General features: G+C 39.5%; 1 protein-coding gene across 3 annotated transcripts in view; it reads right to left on the bottom strand.

Annotated features, from left to right (window-relative positions):
* golga4 (golgin A4) overlaps window positions 1-21,445 on the bottom strand; it is a 203,990-nt gene that overhangs the window by 96,666 nt on the left and 85,879 nt on the right. For all 3 annotated transcript variants that reach the window (XM_067981366.1, XM_067981370.1, XM_067981367.1), the window contains 3 exons: window positions 16,894-16,977; window positions 14,147-14,294; window positions 1,038-1,216 (listed from right to left, as the gene is read on the bottom strand). In XM_067981366.1, the coding sequence (XP_067837467.1) occupies window positions 1,038-1,216; window positions 14,147-14,294; window positions 16,894-16,977 (411 nt within the window). The remainder of the gene's footprint in view (window positions 1-1,037; window positions 1,217-14,146; window positions 14,295-16,893; window positions 16,978-21,445) is intronic.

Raw genomic sequence — 21,445 nt, 5'->3', positions numbered from 1 at the left:
TTTGGCTCACTTTCTGTTTTGGTCACCCTAGCTTCAAAAGAAAGTCGCTACATTGGAGAGCAACAAGGTTAGCTCTGAAAGTTAAGGCTCCAAGTTATGAGGAGCAACTTGCACAGATCAACTTGTTTTCAACAAAGAAAAGATGATTAAGTGGAGTCATGATCGAGGATGAATATCCTGGAGTTTTGTTGAATAACCTTTGGGTGCTAGGCAGTATTTAAGCAGAACTTTCCAGAAGTAGAATACATAAGCAGGGCAGATTGCACATGATGTGTGAAAGGAACAGACTTGATGGCCAAATGGTCTTCTCCATGCTCTACAGCAATAGCCATTAGGCAAATCACGACAAAAACAAGCTTATTCTAAGTATTCAATCATGAATAAATCCATCAACATGAAGGTTAGAAAGAAAACAATCCTCATACAAACACTGCATTTTATTTTGTACTGGTTTTCTTGCCTTCATTATATCGACAGCTTCTTGTTTAACCCGTGTGAGCTCCTGTTTCATTTATATGAAAAAATATTCCTGTTTCATGGATTTAGTAGTTATTTTGCTTAGAAGTCAGTCAGCAACCTTGTGTGCTGTAAGAGTATTCTGTGAAAGGTCACATTGTGTATGGTTGCAATTCAAATAAGGCCGGTCCAGAAATGTTCAACTTCAATTTCAGGATTTCTGAGATGAATTTATTTTACTTCAAAAAGGCCTCAGGAGTAAAAACCTTAGGTGCTGCCCTAGTTTTCTTCCCTTTTTAAATGATGCAGGTGCACATTTCCAAATATATATATTTTTTTGAAGAAGTGTGCTTTTGTGAGAAATAAGCAAAGAACATCCTTTGTGTTCTTGTGGTAAGATAAAAGTTGTGCGTAAACTCCCCACCCATAATTCCCAATGTGTGTAAAGTAACACAGGAGTATTTACAAGAGACCAAATCAGCTATCAACTCCACGTACTACAGAAAAAAAAATCCATCAATGTTAGAAAGAAAACAATCCTCATACAAACATTGCATTTTATCTGGTATTCGTTTTTTTACCTTCATTATATTAACTGCTTCCTGCTTAACCCGTGTGAGTTCCTGTTGCAAGTTCTTTCGTTCTTCTTCACTTGCTTCCTCTATAGCTGTTACCCGCTTTTGCATCTCTTGCCTTAGTTTCTTACGTCTATCTTCAGATTTCTGAGCTGCGACCAGTGCTTTCTCGAGCTCCTCAAACGCTGGAGAAACAATGAAAACTTAACACTAGGATCAAATGTGTTAATTTAATCTGAATTTCATACAGTCCTGTCAACTAAACCCAGAATCAAATATTGTACAGAAGTTGAGCAAATCAAAAGCGAATTACAATTCAGCGAAGCTTTTTACAGCCCAAAGCTACCCTACTCTTGGCGCACAATGCATTTGCTTTTCAGCATCAGGATGGGGCATCAACCAATACAATTAAATCAGATGACTTCAATATGCAGCACCACATTTCATCCACCATTGAAAATTGATGAGCAGCAAATTCGCACACATACACTGAAGTTGCTTAAGATGTTCTTGACCAAGCTGGGTTTTACGTGGACCAATGCAAGTACAGTAGTGAAATATTTGAACAAAATATGTAAACAAAGTTACTAAAGAAGCTCCACTATCCCATCAGTTAGAATCTCCATTAGAAACTACAGTCCCCAGCTTTGAAACATTGCAATGTTCAATTCCATATTTGGTCCAGATTTTTCTGCAAGAAGATTAAGTAATATCTCAATCTAAATTCTCCTTATTATACAAGGTTGTTGAAAACTGATTTAACATATATTCTCAACTCAGATCCCACTCTACCGAATTGATGACTCCAGAAACCATCTAAAACCAGCAATTACTTGAGTTAATGGGAGGGAATAGCCAACAGCTATGTAACAAGTTGAACCTGCCCTTTCACCTTAACTCAACATGTATTTCCATTCCATGCAACTGTCAGTCGAATATATGCTTAAGATAGATGGCATCTAATCAACGAAGAGCTCAGTTTGTGCACAGCTTGTTGAGGCTACTTTGCCAACAGAATTCCCTAAATGAGGAGTTTCACACTTCAACCTTACTTTTCCCATAACACTCCCATACACTTTTATACTGTTGAATAATTCTCATTGAAGTTTCAAAAAAAATTGAAGGATTTACATTTAATTGGTGAAATAACATTCATAAATAAATTGTCCCATCAATTAATTTAGGCTTTCATTCCATTAAATTGCAATAAATTCATATTTATATGCGCCTGAAACAGCAATGCGATAGATGATCAGTTAATCTGTTTTGGTGATATTCATTGAAGGAGGAATGTTGGGGAAAATGGTGTAAGAACTCATTGCACTTCTTTGAATAATGGCAAGGGGTCTACATTCAGCTAAACCATCAGAACAGGCTGGCAGCACCTCAGTTTAACATCTCATCTGAGCGACGGCACCTCCGACAATGCAGTAAAGCACTGAAGTGTCAGCCTAAATTATGTGCTTAGGTCATGGAGTGGGGCTTGAACCCACAACCTTCGAAATCAGAAGGGACAGTATTGCCAAGTGAGGCAAGCAAAAACACAGTTGTTGTCGAAAAACCTCAGGAACAGAGATTTGAGAAGTTGGCTGTCCTTCACATTTTGTGTTAATGAAAAGTAACTCCAGCTTTACGGTGATAGAAATTGCGTACGTTATGACCAATTATGTTACTGGAATAGTAATTCAGAGGCCTGGACTAACAGTTTGAGAATTTGAATTCAATTTTTTTTTAAAATCTGGAAAGAAAAAGCTGACGGAGTTTAGACGTAACAAAAGCGTGGATATTAGTGGAAGCAATTAATCCCACCATAACACTTCATAATCTTCAGAACACTGCACAATCTTCTCAGCTTGAAAAAGCTCGAACTTCTCAAGTATAACTGGATAACTAACCCTCATTCCTGCAATGTCCTCGTGAACCTATGCTGCACGTTTTCTATTAGTTTTATATCCTTCCTAGAGTTGCACGCCTAAAATGGTAAACAATACTCCAACTGGAGCTTAACTAAGGTGTTGTACAATTTCAACATCATCTCCTTTTTGTATTCTATGCCACTAGATACAAAACTAGGAATTCCATACACCTTGTTAATGGCCATGGTGTGGAGATGCCGGTGATGGACTGGGATTGACAAATGTAAAGAATCTTACAACACCAGGTTATAGTCCAACAATTTTATTTGAAAATCACAAGCTTTCGTAAGCTTTTTCCTTCTTCACCTGACGAAGGAGAAAGCCTCCGAAAGCTTGTGATTTTCAAATAAAATTGTTGGACTATAACCTGGTGTTGTAAAATTCTTTACACTTGTTAATGGCGTTATCTACCTACGCTGCCATTATTAATGTTCTAATATACTATCTTGAGAAATATCTGCATTCAAAACAAATTTTACAATAGCTAGGTGGGTAGCAGCCATCCTTCATCTGGAACGTGACTGAACTTCAAGATGTCTCATACTGGAAATCTGAGTTGAGTATAGAATCATAGAATCACAGAAGTTTACAACATGGAAACAGGCCCTTCAGCCCAACATATCCATGTCACCCAGTTTATACCACTAAGCTAGTCCCAATTGCCTGCACTTGGCCCATATCCCTCTATACCCATCTTACCCATGTAACTGTCCAAATGCTTTTTAAAAGACAAAATTGTACCCGCCTCTACTACTGCCTCTGGCAGCTCATTCCAGACACTCACCACCCTTTGAGTGAAAAAATTGCCCCTCTGGACCCTTTTGTATCTCTCCCCTCTCACCTTAAATCTGTGCCCCCTCGTTATAGACTCCCCTACCTTTGGGAAAAGATTTTGACTATCTACCTTATCTATGCCCCTCATTATTTTATAGACTTCTATAAGATCACCCCTTAACCTCCTACTCTCCAGGGAAAAAAGTCTCAGTCTATCCAACCTCTCCCTATAAGTCAAACCATCAAGTCCCGGTAGCATCCTAGTAAATCTTTTCTGCACTCTTTCTAGATTAATAATATCCTTTCTATAATAGGGTGACCAGAACTGTACACAGTATTCCAAGTGTGGCCTTACTAATGTCTTGTACAACTTCAACAAGACATCCCAACTCCTGTATTCAATGTTCTGACCAATGAATCAAGCATGCCGAATGCCTTCTTCACCACCCTATCCACCTGTGACTCCAGTTTCAAGGACCTATGAACCTGTACTCCTAGATCTCTTTGTTCTATAACTCTCCCCAACGCCCTACCATTAACGGAGTAGGTCCTGGCCCGATTCGATCTACCAAAATGCATCACCTCACATTTATCTAAATTAAACTCCATCTGCCATTCATCGGCCCACTGGCCCAATTTATCAAGATCCCGTTGCAATCCAAGATAACCTTCTTCACTGTCCACAATGCCACCAATCTTGGTGTCATCTGCAAACTTACTAACCATGCCTCCTCAATTCTCAGCCAAATCATTAATATAAATAACAAATAACAGCGGACCCAGCACCGATCCCTGAGGCACACCGCTGGTCACAGGCCTCCAGTTTGAAAAACAACCCTCGACAACCACCCTCTGTCTTCTGTCGTCAATCCAATTTTGTATCCAATTGGCTACCTCACCTTGGATCCCGTGAGATTTAACCTTATGTAACAACCTACCATGTGGTACCTTGTCAAAGGCTTTGCTGAAGTCCATGTCGACCACGTCTACTGCACAGCCCTCATCTATCTTCTTGGTTACCCCTTCAAAAAACTCAATCAAATTCGTGAGACATGATTTTCCACTCACAAAACCATGCTGACTGTTCCTAATCAGTCCCTGCCTCTCCAAATGCCTGTAGATCCTGTCTCTCAGAATACCCTCTAACAACTTACCCACTACAGATGTCAGGCTCACCAGTCTGTAGTTCCCAGGCTTTTCCCTGCCGCCCTTCTTAAACAAAGGCACAACATTTGCTACCCTCCAATCTTCAGGCACCTCACCTGTAGCTGTCGATGATTCAAATATCTCTGCTAGGGGACCCGCAATTTCCTCCCTAACCTCCCATAACGTCCTGGGATACATTTCATCAGGTCCCGGAGATTTATCTACCTTGATGCGCGTTAAGACTTCCAGCACCTCCCTCTCTGTAATATGTACACTCCTCAAGACATCACTATTTATTTCCCCAAGTTCCCTAACATCCATGCCTTTCTCAACCGTAAATACCGATGTGAAATATTCATTTAGGATCTCACCCATCTCTAGGTTCAGATAAACAAACTACGCAAACATGGACAGTGTTTCCCAGAAGATCTGAGCAAATATTGACCAAAGACTTGTGCCCAGGAAAGCCTGAGTCAGGAATTGCCTTAACATTAGAGTGAATCTAAACCTTGAGCTATAACAAAATGCAGATCTAACAAGGCTAAACATTAAATCAGATCCAAGAAAGATTTTAGACAGATTACCAGCATACTCAGACTACAGATTAAGAGGCACCCAGCAGAAGCATCTACCAACAAATCAACCAAGTTCAGGTAGAAGATAGATTACCAACTATTTGTTTTCTTTGCTCTTCAAGATCTTTAAGATAAGGGCAAATTATCATGCTATCACAGTATGGTACAGCAGAGGAGGCCATTCGGCCCATCGTGCCCGTGCCGGATCTTTGAAAGAGCTATTCGATTAGTCCCACTCTCCTGCTCTTTCCCCATTGGCCCTGTAAAAGTTTTCCTTTCAAGCATTTATCCAATTCCCTTTTGGAAGTTACTATTGAATCTGCTTCCACCATCCTTTCAGGCTGTGCATTCCAGATCATAACTTGCTGCATAAAAAAAAGTTTCCTCACGTCACCTCCGGTTCTTTTGCCAATCACCTTAAATCCATGTCCTCTGGTTACCGACTCTTCGGCCAGTTATTTACTCAATCATTTTAAACACCTCCATCAAATCTCCTCTTAACCTTCTCTGCTCGAAGGAGAACCACTCCAGCTTCTCCAGTCTCTTCACATAACTGCAGTCCCTCATATCTGGTACCATTCAAGTAAACCTCTTCTGCAAGCCCTCTAAGGCCTTGACATCTTTGCTAAAGTATGATGCCCAGAATTGAACACAATACTCCAACTGAGGCCTAACCAGTGTTTTGTAAAGATTTAGCATAGCTTCCTTGCTTTTGTACTTTATTTCAACTTTATTTTTGTGCTCTATTTATAAAACCAAGGATATCATACGCTTTTTTAGCAGCCTACTCAACTTGTCCTGCCAACTTCATTCTGTTCTTCCACTTCCTTTAAAATTATACTATTTAGTTTACTTTGCCTCTCCTGATTCTTCCAATTAAAATGTATCACTTTAAATTTGTGTTAAATTTCATGTGCCATGTGTCTGCCCATTTCATCAGTCCGTTTACGTCCTCCACATTGTTTAAATTTCTGAGTTTCGTGTCATCTGCAAACTTTGAAAATATACCCCTGATACCCAAGTCCAGGTCATTAATATATATCAAAAAGAGCAGTGCTCCTACACCAACCCCTGGGGGACACTACTGCATACTTCCCTCCAGTCTGAAAAACAACCGTTCACCACTACACTGTGCTTTCTGTCCCTTCGCCAATTTTGTATCCACGCTGCTACTCTCCCTTTAATCCCATGGGCTTTAATTCTGCTAACAAGTCTATTTTGTGGTACTTTATCAAATGCCTTTTGAAAGTACATATACGTAATATCAACCGTCTCCATTACTTCATCAAAGAACTCAATTAAGTTAGTCAAACACTATCATCCTTTAACAAATCCACGCTGACTTTCACTTATTAGCCCATACTTTTCCAAGTGCCAATTAATTTTGTCCTGGATTATTGTCTCTAAAAATTTCCCTACCACTGACGTTATGCTGACTGGCCTGTAATTGCCGGGTTTATCCCTCTTCCCTTTTTTGCACAGGGGTGTAACATTTGCAATCCTCCAGTCTTCCGGCACCATCCCTATATCTAAGGAGGATTTGAAGATTATGGCCAGAGCCTCTGCAATTTCCACCCGTACTTCCCTCAGTGACCTCGGATGCAGGCCATCTGGACCGGGTGACTTTTCTACTTTGAGTACTGCCAATCTTTGAAGTACCTCCTCTTAATCTATTTTTATCCTATCCAATATCGCTACTACCTCCTCCTTTACTGCTACATTGGCAGCATCTTCTTCTCTGGTGAAGACCGATGCAAAGTATTCATTTATTACTTCAGCTATACCCTCTGTTTCCACAAGAAGGTCTCCTTTTTTTGTCCCGAATCGGCCCCACCCTTCCTCTGGACTACCCTTTTATTAGTTATATGTTTATAAAAGACTTTTGGGTTCCCTTTTATGTTAGCCACAAATCTATTCTCATACTCTGTCTTTGCCCCTCTTATTTCCAGTTTTAGATCTCCTCTGTACTTTCTGTATTCAGCTTGGTTCTCTACTACATTATGAATCTTACATTTGTCAAATGGCTCCTTTTTCTGTTTCATTTTAATCTTTAGTCATTCGGGGAGCTCCAGCTATGGATGCCCTTCCTTTCCCCCTCGTGGGAATGTATCTGCTCTGTATCCGAACCAACTCCTCCTTGAAGGCCTCCCATTGTTCAATTACTGTTTTGCCTAACAATTTTTGATTCCAATCCAACTGGGTAAAATCCCTTTATAACGCAGTGAAATTAGCCCTCCGCCAGTTAAGCATTTTTATGCTTGATTGTTCCTTGTCTTTTTCTATTTCTATTCCAAACCTGATATTATGATCACTGTTCCCCAAATACTCCCCCAACCCCACTTCATTCCCCAGAAGTAGATCCTGCACTGCTTCCTTCCTCGTTGGACTAGAAACACACGGATCAAGAAAGTTCTCTTGTACATATTTCAGGAATTCCTCTCCTCCTTTGCCCTGTACATTGTTACTATCAACAACAACTTGCATTCATATAGCGCCTTTAACATAGTAAAATGTCACAAGGCACTTCACAGAAGTGATTTTCAAACAAAATTTGACACTGAGCCACATAAGGAGGTATTAGGACAGGTGGGCAAAAGCTTGGTCAAAGAGATAGGTTTTAAGAAGCTTCTTAAAAGGAGGAGAGAGAGGCCATTTAGCCCCTGGAGCCTGTTCTGCCATTCAATGAGATCATGGCTGATTTGTGACCCAACGCCATGTACCCACCTTAGCCCCATATCCCATCATACCTTGGATTAACAAAAATGTATCTACCTCAGATTTAAAACTAACAATTGAACTAGCATCAACTGCCATTTGTGGAAGAGTGTTCCAAACTTCTACCACCCTTTGCGTATAGAAGTGTTTCCTAACTTCACTCCTGGCTCTAATTTTTAGGCCATGTCCCCGAGTCCTAGACTCCCCGATCAGCGGAAATAGTTTCTCTCTATCTACCCTATCAGTTCCCCTTAATATTTCGAAAACTATCAAATCACTCCTTAATCTTCTAAATTCCAGGGAATACAATGCTAGTTTGTGTAATTTCTCCTCATAATTTAACCCTTGGAGTCCAAGTATCATTCTAGTAAATCTACACTGCACTCCCTCCAAGGCCAATAACGTGCCACTTAGGTCCCATGCTCAGGAATTTACTCCACAAACTCGTCCATCTCTTCACCGCCCTCTCCTCCTTTAAAGCCCTTCTTAAAATGCACCTCTCTGACCAAGCTTTTGGTCATCCCTCCTATCTCCATTTTTGGCCCGGCGTCCATTTATTCCTTATGTTTCTGTGAAACGTCTTGGGACGTTTCTCTACAGAACCGCAAAAGGTCCATCCAATACAATCAAAGCTACAAAAACTCATTGAAGCAACTGCAGAGTTTAATATAAAGCTACCCGAACAAGTCATCCTTTTAATGGTGGATTCCAAGGGAGCAGTAAACACAATAGCCCCATACCGTTGCCAAATATTATTTCAAAGGGAAATGAAAGATTTGGTCTTCTACACTTTCATTTGTTGCTTTATATAAATTTAAGTACATTTTTGTGGTCTTATTCACTTGGACCAGCTGCTGGTTAGAAAATAATTAGCTTAAACTAAAGCAGCTGCTTTGAAAAGTGATAAAACTTTGAAAAACATTTGCAAAGTCTCAACGAATCCAAAAGTCTTGTCGGAAAGCAAAATTTATACACATCTGGGGAAAATCAACGCAAAAATCTGAAAAATAACAAGAGTACTACAAGGACAATGGACTGAAGCAAAGACTGCACTAAAACAGTTAAAACAATTTTTTTTTAAAAACCCAAGATAATTATTTTGTTCTATGGTATTTACACAGTTACTTTTATCTGCTAGAATCTTAATTACACCCACAGACTTTCTAAAATTTGGTGCAATTAAAAAAACATGCACATGGTTTTTTTTTTGCAGTAATTGTAATCTATTAGCACTGTAAACCTATAAAACTCAATTTATAAATTCCACATCCAGAATTGTAATGCAATTAATCCCAAATTTTTTATCTGTAATTATTTCCTTGACAAGTTCAAAGTAATAATAGTAGCACCCACACAGTGTCACAAGGCACTGTGTGGGTGCTACTATTATTACTTTGAGCCAAGTATCAAATCACCTGTACCATTCCAGCTGCTCTATACACAATGAAGCCCATAATAAACATGTTACTATGAGCCCATGTCAGGGGTTAATATGAAATTACTACCACAGTGTTACAATATAAAAGTGGCAGATGCAAGTTGGATTCTCAGTTAAGTCTGTTTCCAAGGTCTAAGTAGGAAAGAATAACAAGTAAGAGAAACCGACTCCACAAAACAGATTACATTTTAGTTTTAGGTGGGAATTATTCTACGTGAATCTTTCGAGCTATCTGCTGGTCAAGACAAGTGATTGGTCCTTGTACTTGCCAAGGTCCATTTTGCACATTTTAAGATAATCTACAATGCTGAAGCATAGCACAACATGCAAAAGCACTGCGTTATTATGTCACATTCATATCAGCAGATACTTTCTTTGCAGTTAAAAATGGCACATCTATGCAAGAAGCAAGCAACAATGACAAACTTCCACAAAACTACACTTAAGGCTACTTAAAGTTAAAACTATGAATCTCAGGCAATTAAGCTGCTTTACATTCAGGATTCCACCCCCCACCACAAAAGTATCAGATTTTAAAAAATAATGCACAGGAAAAAAAAAATCAAAAAAGCCATGTCAATTTGCATGGGTCACTATTTACAAGACAACAAACAGGGCTGCTCTGGAAGGAGTTACTTCGTTGTTGCATAGATTAATAAATTAAGACATAGTTGACTAAGTTTTAACTTTCTGTAACAGTATTAAAATTGAAATATTTTCAACAATATTCATCTACATAACCAGAATTTTTAAAAGTGCTATCTCCAATTGCCCAATTTTATCAAGGTCTGCACTCAGCTAACTCACGCTATTATATTTACCTGAGCAACATGGTGCATCGAACAACATCTCGCTTATGTATACACACAAACACACAGCACTGTTCACAGTTCAGTAGAAGCCAAAATGGCCAATGTATGCGATGAGTACAACCTACCTGTACACATACCTATCTATCCACCACTGCAAGCCTAATATTATGAGGAGTCTGACTGATGCCAATTGGTAGGTATTGGGCAGTTTCAATGTCTGTTGCAACATTCTGAGGTGCTGTGTTTGCTCCATCTATTAGACTGGACCTGACAGTATTACTCTGGTCAAGCTGGTACAATTTAACAGATATTTAGTGGTTCATAACATTGATTCGGACAAGTATTCGCCACTGGTCAAATTTTAAAGCCCAGACTCAAAGCAGCTTACCAAGTTTAATCAAAACCCATATTATTGGAGATCACCAATGGTTCAGCTAATTAAGGCAATGAGTCGCTCAGCCATACTGACCAAGTAAATTCCAGGCTAACCCCCAACTTGTACTGAATTAGCTGATTTCAGCAGGGCTGGTCGTAGAGGTGTAATGATTAACTTCATTGTCCCTTGGTTACGGGAAGGAAGGGAAGAGGCGAAAAGATAAATAAAAATCAGACAATATTCCCACCTCTGGTCACTATCCAGCGTCATCCATTGAAAGTGCAGGCATGGACGTCAGGTGAGGACAGGATTGGGCTGGGTTATGATGCTCCACAGATCAATACCCTGTCAACACTTGCACATCTGAAAGGTCACTTGAGAGAAGACTCAACGTCTTCAGCAGACTAATACTGATGGTGAGAAAATGGCAGACAAAGGAGAATGAGAAAAAGAAAGAAAACCTAAATAAGTCAATTACATTCCATGGATAGCTTGCTATATCACACCAGTGCTGGTGTGAATGGTATCTGAAGTTTTATATACAAATCTATATCAATCTGGAATACTGTTTTGTGTGTGCGTGCATGCCTGCCATCCTAAGACACTAAGCTGTAATTCTTTCCTTGGACTTCTTTCTAGGACATTACTTCGACTGTGTAAGCAATTAACTTTAGGCACTTCAATACCAACTGTATACATTGAACAAGCTCCATCACCAAAGTTACGATTGGTTCTTTAGTCTCCATAGGTACATGTTATTCAACACTCTACTTATCATTTCAAATGAACATTTTGGTCTAGCACCTGACAATTGTCAAACTGTTCATGTACCATATCTTTTTATTCTACGGAAAATTTGAATGTTGCAGTACCCTGTTGTTTCCACTGGAGGACATTGGTGAGCTATGGAGATGAACTGATACTGAAGCCAATTTATTGTACAGGGCTCCTAGTTTTGTGCAAAGATTTTCTGAAGGATCTGACTGAAGAAAGCAAGCTCACGTGTTCAGAAATGTGCAATATTTCACCCTTATTGTACCTGCTGAGAGTATAAAACTTCCCCATTTCATATAAAAAATTTTAATTTTAGCACCTGGAACAGATGCAATGCATTTATAAAATATGTGCTGAAAGTAGGTAAACAAATCTTAAAAATATGATTTGATTAATACTTCCATCTTTATCTTAAGAAGGGGTTTTACATGAGTGCAACAACTGATGTTTGTAATAAAACAGCGAGAACCATGAGTATAAAGGATTAAAACTATTGCCTGAGAAACATAGGGTTTACTTGCTGAGCCTAGTGCAATCACTATGGAGTGTAAAAAAGAAGAGCCCTTACCCCAGTCCTGTTCATACAAGGCTTGGGAAAGGCACCATGATTCACTTATTGGCATGCGTGGATGTACAGAAATAAAATGCTGTGTAAGATTTCTGCTTAGTGAACCGCAAAACTAAGAAAAAGTAGAAAGCTAATAGTACCTTCCATTTAAGAAAAGAGTAACTTATTAAGCCAATACTTATTGCACTTTCTATACTTCACCTCCTTAGTAAAAATTATCAACATCTAAGAATAGACGCTTGTGTCAATAATGTTAGCTTTGGTCAGATACCAAAAAATAGACATTGCTGCCATGTTAAATTTGCATATGATGATCAGATAGGAATTTAATTGGACATGTAAACTACCCAGAGTCAGAATTGTCTAAACAAATAAAATTTATACAGATTTGTTTTTTAAAAAATTCTCCTGAAAATGGTGACTCATTTTGGGGTACAGTTCCACACGTGCCAGCCATCTTCCAGTGCCTCAGCCAAGAGGCCATTCTTTACGCAAGGCTGAGTGCCAGTCGGCTATTCCATCATTGGGGAAAAGGCATTAAAGTTGAGCCTGATCCTGTCCTCACCTGATGTCCACAAATGTACCTTTTCCAGCAGTTTCACTGGATGGTAATCAGAAGTGTGAACTTTGGCTGTTATATTCCCCCCTCAATAACTTGAGCCCAATGAAGCCAATTGTCCTGCCCCAACAACTCACTGGCAAAGAAAAGATTTCTAGTTTTTATTACCTATAGCTTTAATAATTTGAACACAAGGAAATTATCCAGCACATTGGTGTTAAAGATGCAAAAAAAGGTTGATAAAAATAAAGATCCAAAATGAAACATGGTGAATCATTGCTGTCAAATATAGTGTGTCTTGGGTGTTTAAATGTAAACTTAAAGATATAGAAACTCAACAATTGAGACCAATTTACCTGTGCTGAGATACAACACACACAGCCATCCAATGCAATTTTTTTTTTTTAAAAAGAGATTATAAAGATGGGTGTATGACATATAAAAAAAATCTTAATTTTATACCATTGATAATGGATAAAATGTACAAAAGTAATATGTGGGCAAAAACATTTTTTGGTTATTTGAGTAAATTTAACACTACCTCATCACTGTAATAACAAAAGCTCCACCAGCCAATGAGCTGATTCCAAATTATGCTCCCATTAAACAGGTGGCAACACTGGACAAATTAGGTCATGAATGAAAAAAAGTACACAATACATCAAATTCTCACTCAACCCACAGTTATAATGCTAATTGATACAAAAAAATTCTCGTCTTTGACCCAGAGAAAGACACGAGTACTGGGTATAAAGCAAGTGGCTATTTATTTCATCACTATCACTGTCTTGGCAGATGAAAAGTTAAAATCTTATTTATAAAGCTTGATCCTTTCAGTATTAGTAAATTTTAAGTAGCATACAGTCTACGGCCTGCATGACTATAAAAGCATTCTGTCTACACCCAGCGTAGTTATCACCAGCAAACTGCACCAGCAGAAAAAATGCCAAAGGAATGAGAGGCAACAAAGCAATGTTAATGAATATTGAGGGACAGCGTCTGCAAGCATCACAAGTCTTCATCAAATTAATGCTCAAATGTACGTGTCAGCAGTCTTTGAATAGCAAGTTGATGAAACACCTTACAGTGAACAATGAAAATGTTCCTTTGACCTACGATTGGGGCATAGGTGCACCTTCCAAAGTTCAGAATCCCACAACTAGGTTAAAACATGCAATAGTAAACTAGTGCAAAAAGTATCAACACAATAAAAGCTGGTGGAAATAAGCTAACAATCTAAGCTCAGATTTCACAAATGCTCATTTCTAAAAGTACACTTTGTTGAGTTGTTGACAAAAGTATCTCTCTGAACCAGACCCGCTATATTTTTCCTTCAACCAAATCTGGATTCACTTAGTCATTTTATTGAATTCTACTGAGCTTAGATGGATATCTATTTTATGATAATTTTTTTAAAAATTCAACAAGCTAAAATAGGAGCAAGACAGCAAGAACTGCTTACCAGCTTTGTCAGACTTCTCTTTTTGTTCAAGCAGCTCCTCACGTTGTCCACTCAACAGCTGAATTCTTGCACGAAGCTGAGAGATTTCCTCTTCTTTCATTTCCAATGTTTCATGCATCTGCCGTTTTGTTTCTGCGATCACCATTCCCTGTAATTTATCAATTCTTTAAATTTTGCTTATAAAGAATTTACAGCACAGAAATAGGCCATTCAGCCCAACTGGCCTATGCTGGTGTTTATACTCCTCACGAGCCTCCTCCCACTCTAATTACCTCTTCCCACACCTTGTTCACACCAAGCAGTTTATAAGCACTTACATTTGCCTCCTACAATGCAATTCTTTGCATTTCTGAAAGCTGCTACTTTCTTTTAAGACAAATCTATGTTTTTTTGCCTGCCTATTTAAGCAGAAGGAAGAGGGAACTTATATAGCACTTTTCATGACCTCAGCATGCCCCAAAATGCTTCACAGTCAATTAATTCATTTTCAAGGTGTTAACAAGGTCCCCGAAAAATAATGTTTATCTGTTTTTGATGGTCTTCGGTGAGGGATTAATATCAGTCAGGACACTGGAAGAACTCCCCTGCTCTTCTTCAAATAGTGCCATGAGATCTTTTAAACAGACAGATGGAGTCTCACTTTAATGTCTCATCCAAAAACGTGACATTTCCAACAATGCAGCTCTCCCTGTGAAATGTACAAAAATGTCAGCCTACAGTATATGCTCAAGTCCTGGAGTGGGGCTTGAACCCATGACCTTCTGACTTAGAGGTAAAAGTGTCACCAACTGAGCCAAGCTAACATGGTACATGATCTACTGCTGGCAAAATGCTGACCTGATGCCTCGGGAGGACAAGAAAACATTATATTGCTAGGAAATACTTGCTAAACATTGGAAGGTCAAATATAAAACATGAAATGCTGGAGGAGCTCAGCAAGTCAGGCAGCATATGTGGAGGCAGCCTAACTTGCTGAGTTTCTGTTTTCTGTTTTTTCTGCTTTTACTTCAGATTTCCAGCATCCACAATATTTTGCTTTTGATTAAATATGAAACATTTACAGTCAAGATGTGGAAGAGATTTTGGTCATCAAGTTATGCGGCTACACTTGGAACACAGATTCTAACAGTGCAGATTGTAAACCAGTTAAGTATATGGTTCATAACTCAAATGGTTCAGAAACTCCCCTAAGAAATGAGATTCTTAATAAATTTGGAAAATGAGAGTGCACCTTCTGTGCAGATTCATGAAAAGACCCCAGAGTCCATCAAGAGAGAATACACTGGAAACTTGACTGCAATTGCGATTTTAAATACTGAAGTCAAAAACTTCATCTGCTGCAGTGTGTAGGTGATTCAGATCATTTTTTTTTAAAAGGAAGGGAAAGAAAAGTGCTGTGCATAATGGTATTCTATATCATGTTTTTTTTAATCGCCTAATGTAGTTTTATTTTGTATTTGCTGAATATAATTTTATTACTCAAAGCTAGTTGTGAACTACAGGAATCCACGAAATTTGTAATCCTAATGAAACAAAGGCATTTTAGAAACAACCTTGAAAAAGAAACTAATTAACACTGAATTAAATTGAAAAGAAACCTCAAACAAAATTAAGGAAGATGGATTGATCACTTGCAAATGTCTGAGTTAAGCTGAGTAACACCTTACTATCGTAACAGATTTAGAGACAGTACACAAGGGTAGTTGGAACTTTGCTTAAAATCGAGTGAAACATAAGAGATGAGATTTTAAAAAATATTACAGATGTACAAAAAGATTTGAGGAATCTCCTGGATTTTGGTAGGAACCAAAATGTCCTACAGGAGGGAAATTGTCTGCTTTCCCTCCCCACCCTTGTAATTTATTTTTCTCCTCAGTCACACAGCACCTCTATCTCAGAGGGTAGCTTGAGACCCGATTCAAACCCCATGTCAATATAACCAGTCATTGGGAGGAGCGCACAAGTGGTTCAGAGGTGATTGGCAATCTCTTTCCCCCCTACTTAAATCCAGTTGAAGAACTTAGGCTCCTTTCAGCAATTTCCTATGGTAATACAGTTGTAATTGGGACCTGTGTGCTGATGGATTATTCGGATACAAGAGGGACCACAGGGAATCAAGACTACATACTAAATTAAAATCCTGGCTACATGTTAATTATTTCACAACTGATTAATTTTCACTTCAAGAGGACATGCAACAAAGTTTCCTTAGATGTTAACCTTTAACCTATGACGCTGACACTAAAAATTAAATGTAGGCCTATTTTGAATGTCATCTTAAACATAAGATCAGAGGGGAACGGAGGAAGTCTCCTCCCAGTCCTGAGAAAGGGTCTTGAAAAGTCAAGTCAACTGACTTCTGTTTTTCCAGATGCTGTCTGAGCATTTCCAACTTTTCTGTTCTGGTTTTCAGATTTTCAGCATCTGTAGCATTTTGTTTACTAAGAAACATGACTTTGGCATTTGTTAAAAAACATTTAACTGTGCATAATGGGGCTCACACCCAGTTCCTGATTTATGTTAGAGAAAGTCATCCATCACCAATGAATCTACAGTAGTAACAGTGAAATAACTTGGACTAGCTGTAATTCACTGAAATATATCAACTATTTCACTGCAGTACCTTACTGTATAACTGAATAATTCAGACCTGGGTCAGCTCTGCCACAACTCATTTCATTCAAAATGTAGTTACTCCTGCTGTTAAGCAGACATCACAACACTCACCTCACTGAAGTACTGCTTACCTTATCTTGCTCCAACTGTTCAATTAAATTCTTTGCATCTCGGAGCTGAGTAATCAGTTTAGTCTTTTCAGCAGTGTGCAGATCCTAACGATAATAAACATTGTGTAAAGACATATTCCATCTGATGTCCCCATTATATTACATAGAATTTACAGCATAAAAGCAGGCCATTTGGCTCAACTGGTCTATGCCGATGTTTATGCTCCACACGAGCCTCCCCCCACCCTACTTCATCTAACCATATCAGCAAATTCTTCTATTCCTTTCTCCCTCATGTACTTATCTAGCTTTCCCTTAAATGCATCTATGCTATATTCACATACTACCTTGCATACTTTTTTTTTTGAAGAAAGTTGTTTTAAATAAACACAGTATCTCTGTTAGATACTCCTACACCATTCTCCAAAAACAGGGGCAACAGGAGGAATGCTCACAAGGCCATGCCAATGTCATTCCCCAACCAGTCACCAACCTAACATCACACTCCAATTTTGTTTCTCTCCTTATGTAAAAGCACTTGGTTTCTGCTTAATACTTCCTCTATTGTGAATAGGAGGAAATTGGGAATTTGTTGCAAGAGTAATTGAATTTACTATTCGGTTTGAGGGGGAGAAGGCTAAGTCACGAACTTCGGTTTTAGATTTAGATAAGGCAGACTTGAGGGATGAGGCAGAAATTGACCACAGTAGACTGGGCAGATCTATTAACAGATAAAATTACAGATCAACAATGGGACTGTGTTCAAATAAGTACTTGGTAGAATACAAGACCTGTACATGCCCCTAAAAGGCAAGAGCTCTACTTGAGTAATTAAACAACCTTGATCAGTGAGAGATAGTATAAAACTAAAAGAAAGGGCTTGTTCGAATGGAAACAATAGCAGCGGTCTCATGGACTGGGAGAACAGCAAAGGGATACAAAAAGTAGTAAGAGGTGCAAAAACAGAAGAAAAAAACTTGCAAGGGTTCTCAAAGACAACACTAAAGGTTTTTACAGGTAAGAGAAAAAGAGGGTGGCTGAGAGTAATGTAGCCATGATGTGGAGATGCCGGTGATGGACTGGGGTTGACAAATGTAAGGAATCTTACAACACCAGGTTATAGTCCAACTGTTTTATTTGAAAATCACAAGCTTTTGGAGGCTTTCTCCTTTGTCAGGTGAGTGAGTGTACGAGAGTAATGTAACCAGAGGACACAGATTTAAGGTAATTGGCAAAAGAGCCAGAGGTGAGATTAGGAGAAATCTTTTTATGCAGCAAGTTATTATGATCTGGAATGCACTGCTTGAAAGGGTGTTGGAAGCAGATTCAATAGTAACTTTCAAAAGGGAATAATTTTTTTTTGAAATTCATTCATGCGACGTGGGCGCCGCTGACAAGGCCAGCATTTATTGCCCATCCCTAATTGCCCTTGAGAAGGTGGTAGTGAGCCACCTTCTTGAACCGCTGCAGTCCATGTGGTGAAGGTTCTCCCACAGCGCTGTTAGATAGGGAGTTCCAGGATTTTGACACAGCGACGATGAAAGAACGACGATATATTTCCAAATCAGGATGGCGTGTCACTTGGAGGGGAATGTGCAGGGAGTTTTGTTACCATGCACCTGCTGCTCTTGTCCTTCTTGGCGCTAGAGATCGCGGGTTTGGGAGGTGCTGTCGAAGAAACCTTGGCAAGTTGCTGCAGTGCATCTTGTAGATGGTACACACTGCAGCCACAGTGCGACAGTGGTGGAGTGAGTGAATGTTTAGGGTGGTGGATGGGGTGCCAATCAAGCAGGCTGCTTTGTCCTGGATGCTGTCACGCTTCTTGAGTGTTGTTGGAGTTGCACTCATCCAGGCAAGTGGAGTGTATTCCATCACACTCCTGACTTGAGCCTCGTAGATTGGATAAATACTCGAAGGGGAGAAAATTGCAGGGCAACAAGGAAAGAGCAGGTGATTGGGACTAATTGGATAGCTCTTTCAAAGAGTCAGCAAAGGCATGACGGGCTGAATCGCCTCCTTCTGTGCTGTAAGATTCTATGAACTTCCACTTTGTATTCCAGCCCCCTTGAGATGAAGGCTAACATTCAGTTAGCCTTTAAATTATTTTTTGTACCTGTCCACTAACTTTGAGTGATTTCTACACATGGAACTCAATCTCCCTGCTCCTCCAATGTTGCTAGCTTCTCACCATGTGGAAAATACTCTGATCGATCTTAATTCCAAAGTGGATGATCTCACACTTCCCTACATTGAACTCCATCTGCCACGGTTTTGCCCACTCATTTAATCTATCAATGTCTCTTGGCAACTTTCTGCTCCCATCTACACTACTTACTGTGCCACCTAACTTGGTGTCGTCAACAAACCTACGTACACTGCTCTCTATTCCTTCATCTCAGTCATTCATAAAGCTGAGGCCCCAGTACAGATCCCTGAGGGACACCACTAATCACATCCTGCCAAATGAAGTACATACCCATTATCCTTACTGTGTTTCCTACCTTCTATTTCCTACCCATGTCAAAAGGTTGCCTCCAATTCCATGAGCTGTCACTTGTGCTAACAAAAATTATGAATTGCTGATTCTTTGTCGATTACTTTTAGCTCAACTCACAGCCTGTTTATTTCTTTTTTGAGTTTGCGTGACTGTGCGGGGGGCTTACACTACACCAGGACAGGACTGGCTCAATGGACCAGCCAGTTTGCCAGTTTCATTCTGGATTAGACTGTTGATATCCTAGGCCTGAGCAAAACTTGACTCACAGACTGACTCACCTACTCACATGCTCCACCTTGTCCCCTGTCCAAACTGGCATGGAGCTAGTGTGGCACTAATCACTGGATCTCATCCATCTCTGTGGTTGGGTGATCGCTTTGCTGAACACCTCCACTCAGTCCGCAAGCATGACCCTGACCTGCCAGTCGCTTGCCATTTTATTTCCCCATCCCACTCTCATTCTGACCTCTCTGTGCTTTGCCTCTTACACTGTTCCAATTAAGCTCAACGGAAGCTCAAGGAACAGCACCTCATCTTTTGATTAGGCACTTTACATTCTTCCGGACTCAACAGTGATTTCAATAACTTGAGATCATAACCACTGTTCCAATTTTTTCAGACAAGTGTTGCCAATGGTTTTGATGTTGCCATTTACAGCTCCTCTCGACTCCTCTTTTGTTTCCTTAATTGACCCATTACCACCCTCCTTACCTTGCACCATCATCCCTTTTGTCATTTCATCACTCCTGCCCTCCACCCTGTCACAGGCCTTCCCTTTTGTTCTTTCCTCTCCTTCCTCCACCACTTTCCTGGCTCTGTACTTGCTTAAAAACTGTTTAATCTTCAACTTTTTCCAGTTCTGACGAAGGGTCATCGACCTGAAATGTTAACTCTGTTTCTTTCTCCACAGATGCTACCTGACATACTGAGCTCCAGCATTTTCTGTTTTTATTTCAGATTTCCAGCATCCACAGTATTTTGCTTTTGGTTTCATCCATCTGTGCTCTTTACACAGCTCTTCCTCATTTTGAACACCTTAATCTTTATCAGCTGTTACGAATTCAGGTCCGTTGCAGCTATCTGGTCATGTTCAAGATATTCGAAGTGGACGAAAGGCTGGTATGAAGCAAACTGGCAGAGGCACGATGTCAGTGCAGAGAGCAGGCCACAGGAGAGGGAACTTGGGGTTAGGTTGGCCAGAGATCAGAGAGAGAATGAAGGGGTCAGAAAGCCAGGCAGCTGCTTGTGGTGAAAGAAGTAAAGTGATCAGAATTGGTCTTGCTGTTGAGCATGTTGAGGCCTTGTGATAGCAAGGCTGATGTTATTTTTACCTATATGCACTGAACTGAGTAAAGAAGCAAAATGTGGTCAAAACCAGTTTGAAGAAATTTCTGCAATTTGATTGGTAGCTTCATAAATGAATGTTTACTTGAGCCCATGATAATTTTTTGCATATAGCTATATGCACATATGTGTATGAATATATGTACGTATATGGTTTTGAAACAGTCTTTTTTTGTGAAAGCTTTGGACACAGCACGCTATAACACTGCCTGTTTCCATTGCTCTCAGAGTCTGTTTAATAGGTAAAAGTGGGGTTCTGGTGAGATCTTCAGGCTTAGCAGTGTTTATCCTGATATAAGGCTTTTCAGTCTTGGTTGGTAATCTTCTTCGTGTCAAGCAGGATAGAAATGAATAATATTTCTATCGTTTCCCCTCCCAATATCAGACCACTGGGTCTTGGTAACTATCTGCTCCTGTGTTCAGGTCTCTGTAACACAGTTCCAGTCACAGCATTGGATCATGATGAAAGAGTCATGTGGTTTTCACAAACCCTGTTTTAAATTTCATGCTGGTAGTTCAATGTCAGAATTTGACGCATAAAGTCTATTTTATGTGCGTATGAAAATCAGGTTACACCTTCACTGCGTTACCAGATGGAGTTCATTTACATATGATAAAAAGGGCTTTATTAAGTCAAATCTTTCTCTGAGTTCAATAAGAGCAGAGAAAACCTAGAAAATAAATGGGTTTTTTTAAATGTACAAAGCAGAAGTTTAAGATGCTGAATAATCT

This window comes from Heptranchias perlo, chromosome 3, assembly GCF_035084215.1.
Source record: "Heptranchias perlo isolate sHepPer1 chromosome 3, sHepPer1.hap1, whole genome shotgun sequence".
Classification (NCBI taxonomy): domain Eukaryota; kingdom Metazoa; phylum Chordata; class Chondrichthyes; order Hexanchiformes; family Hexanchidae; genus Heptranchias; species Heptranchias perlo.
This window is presented reverse-complemented; position numbering and strand designations above follow the sequence as displayed.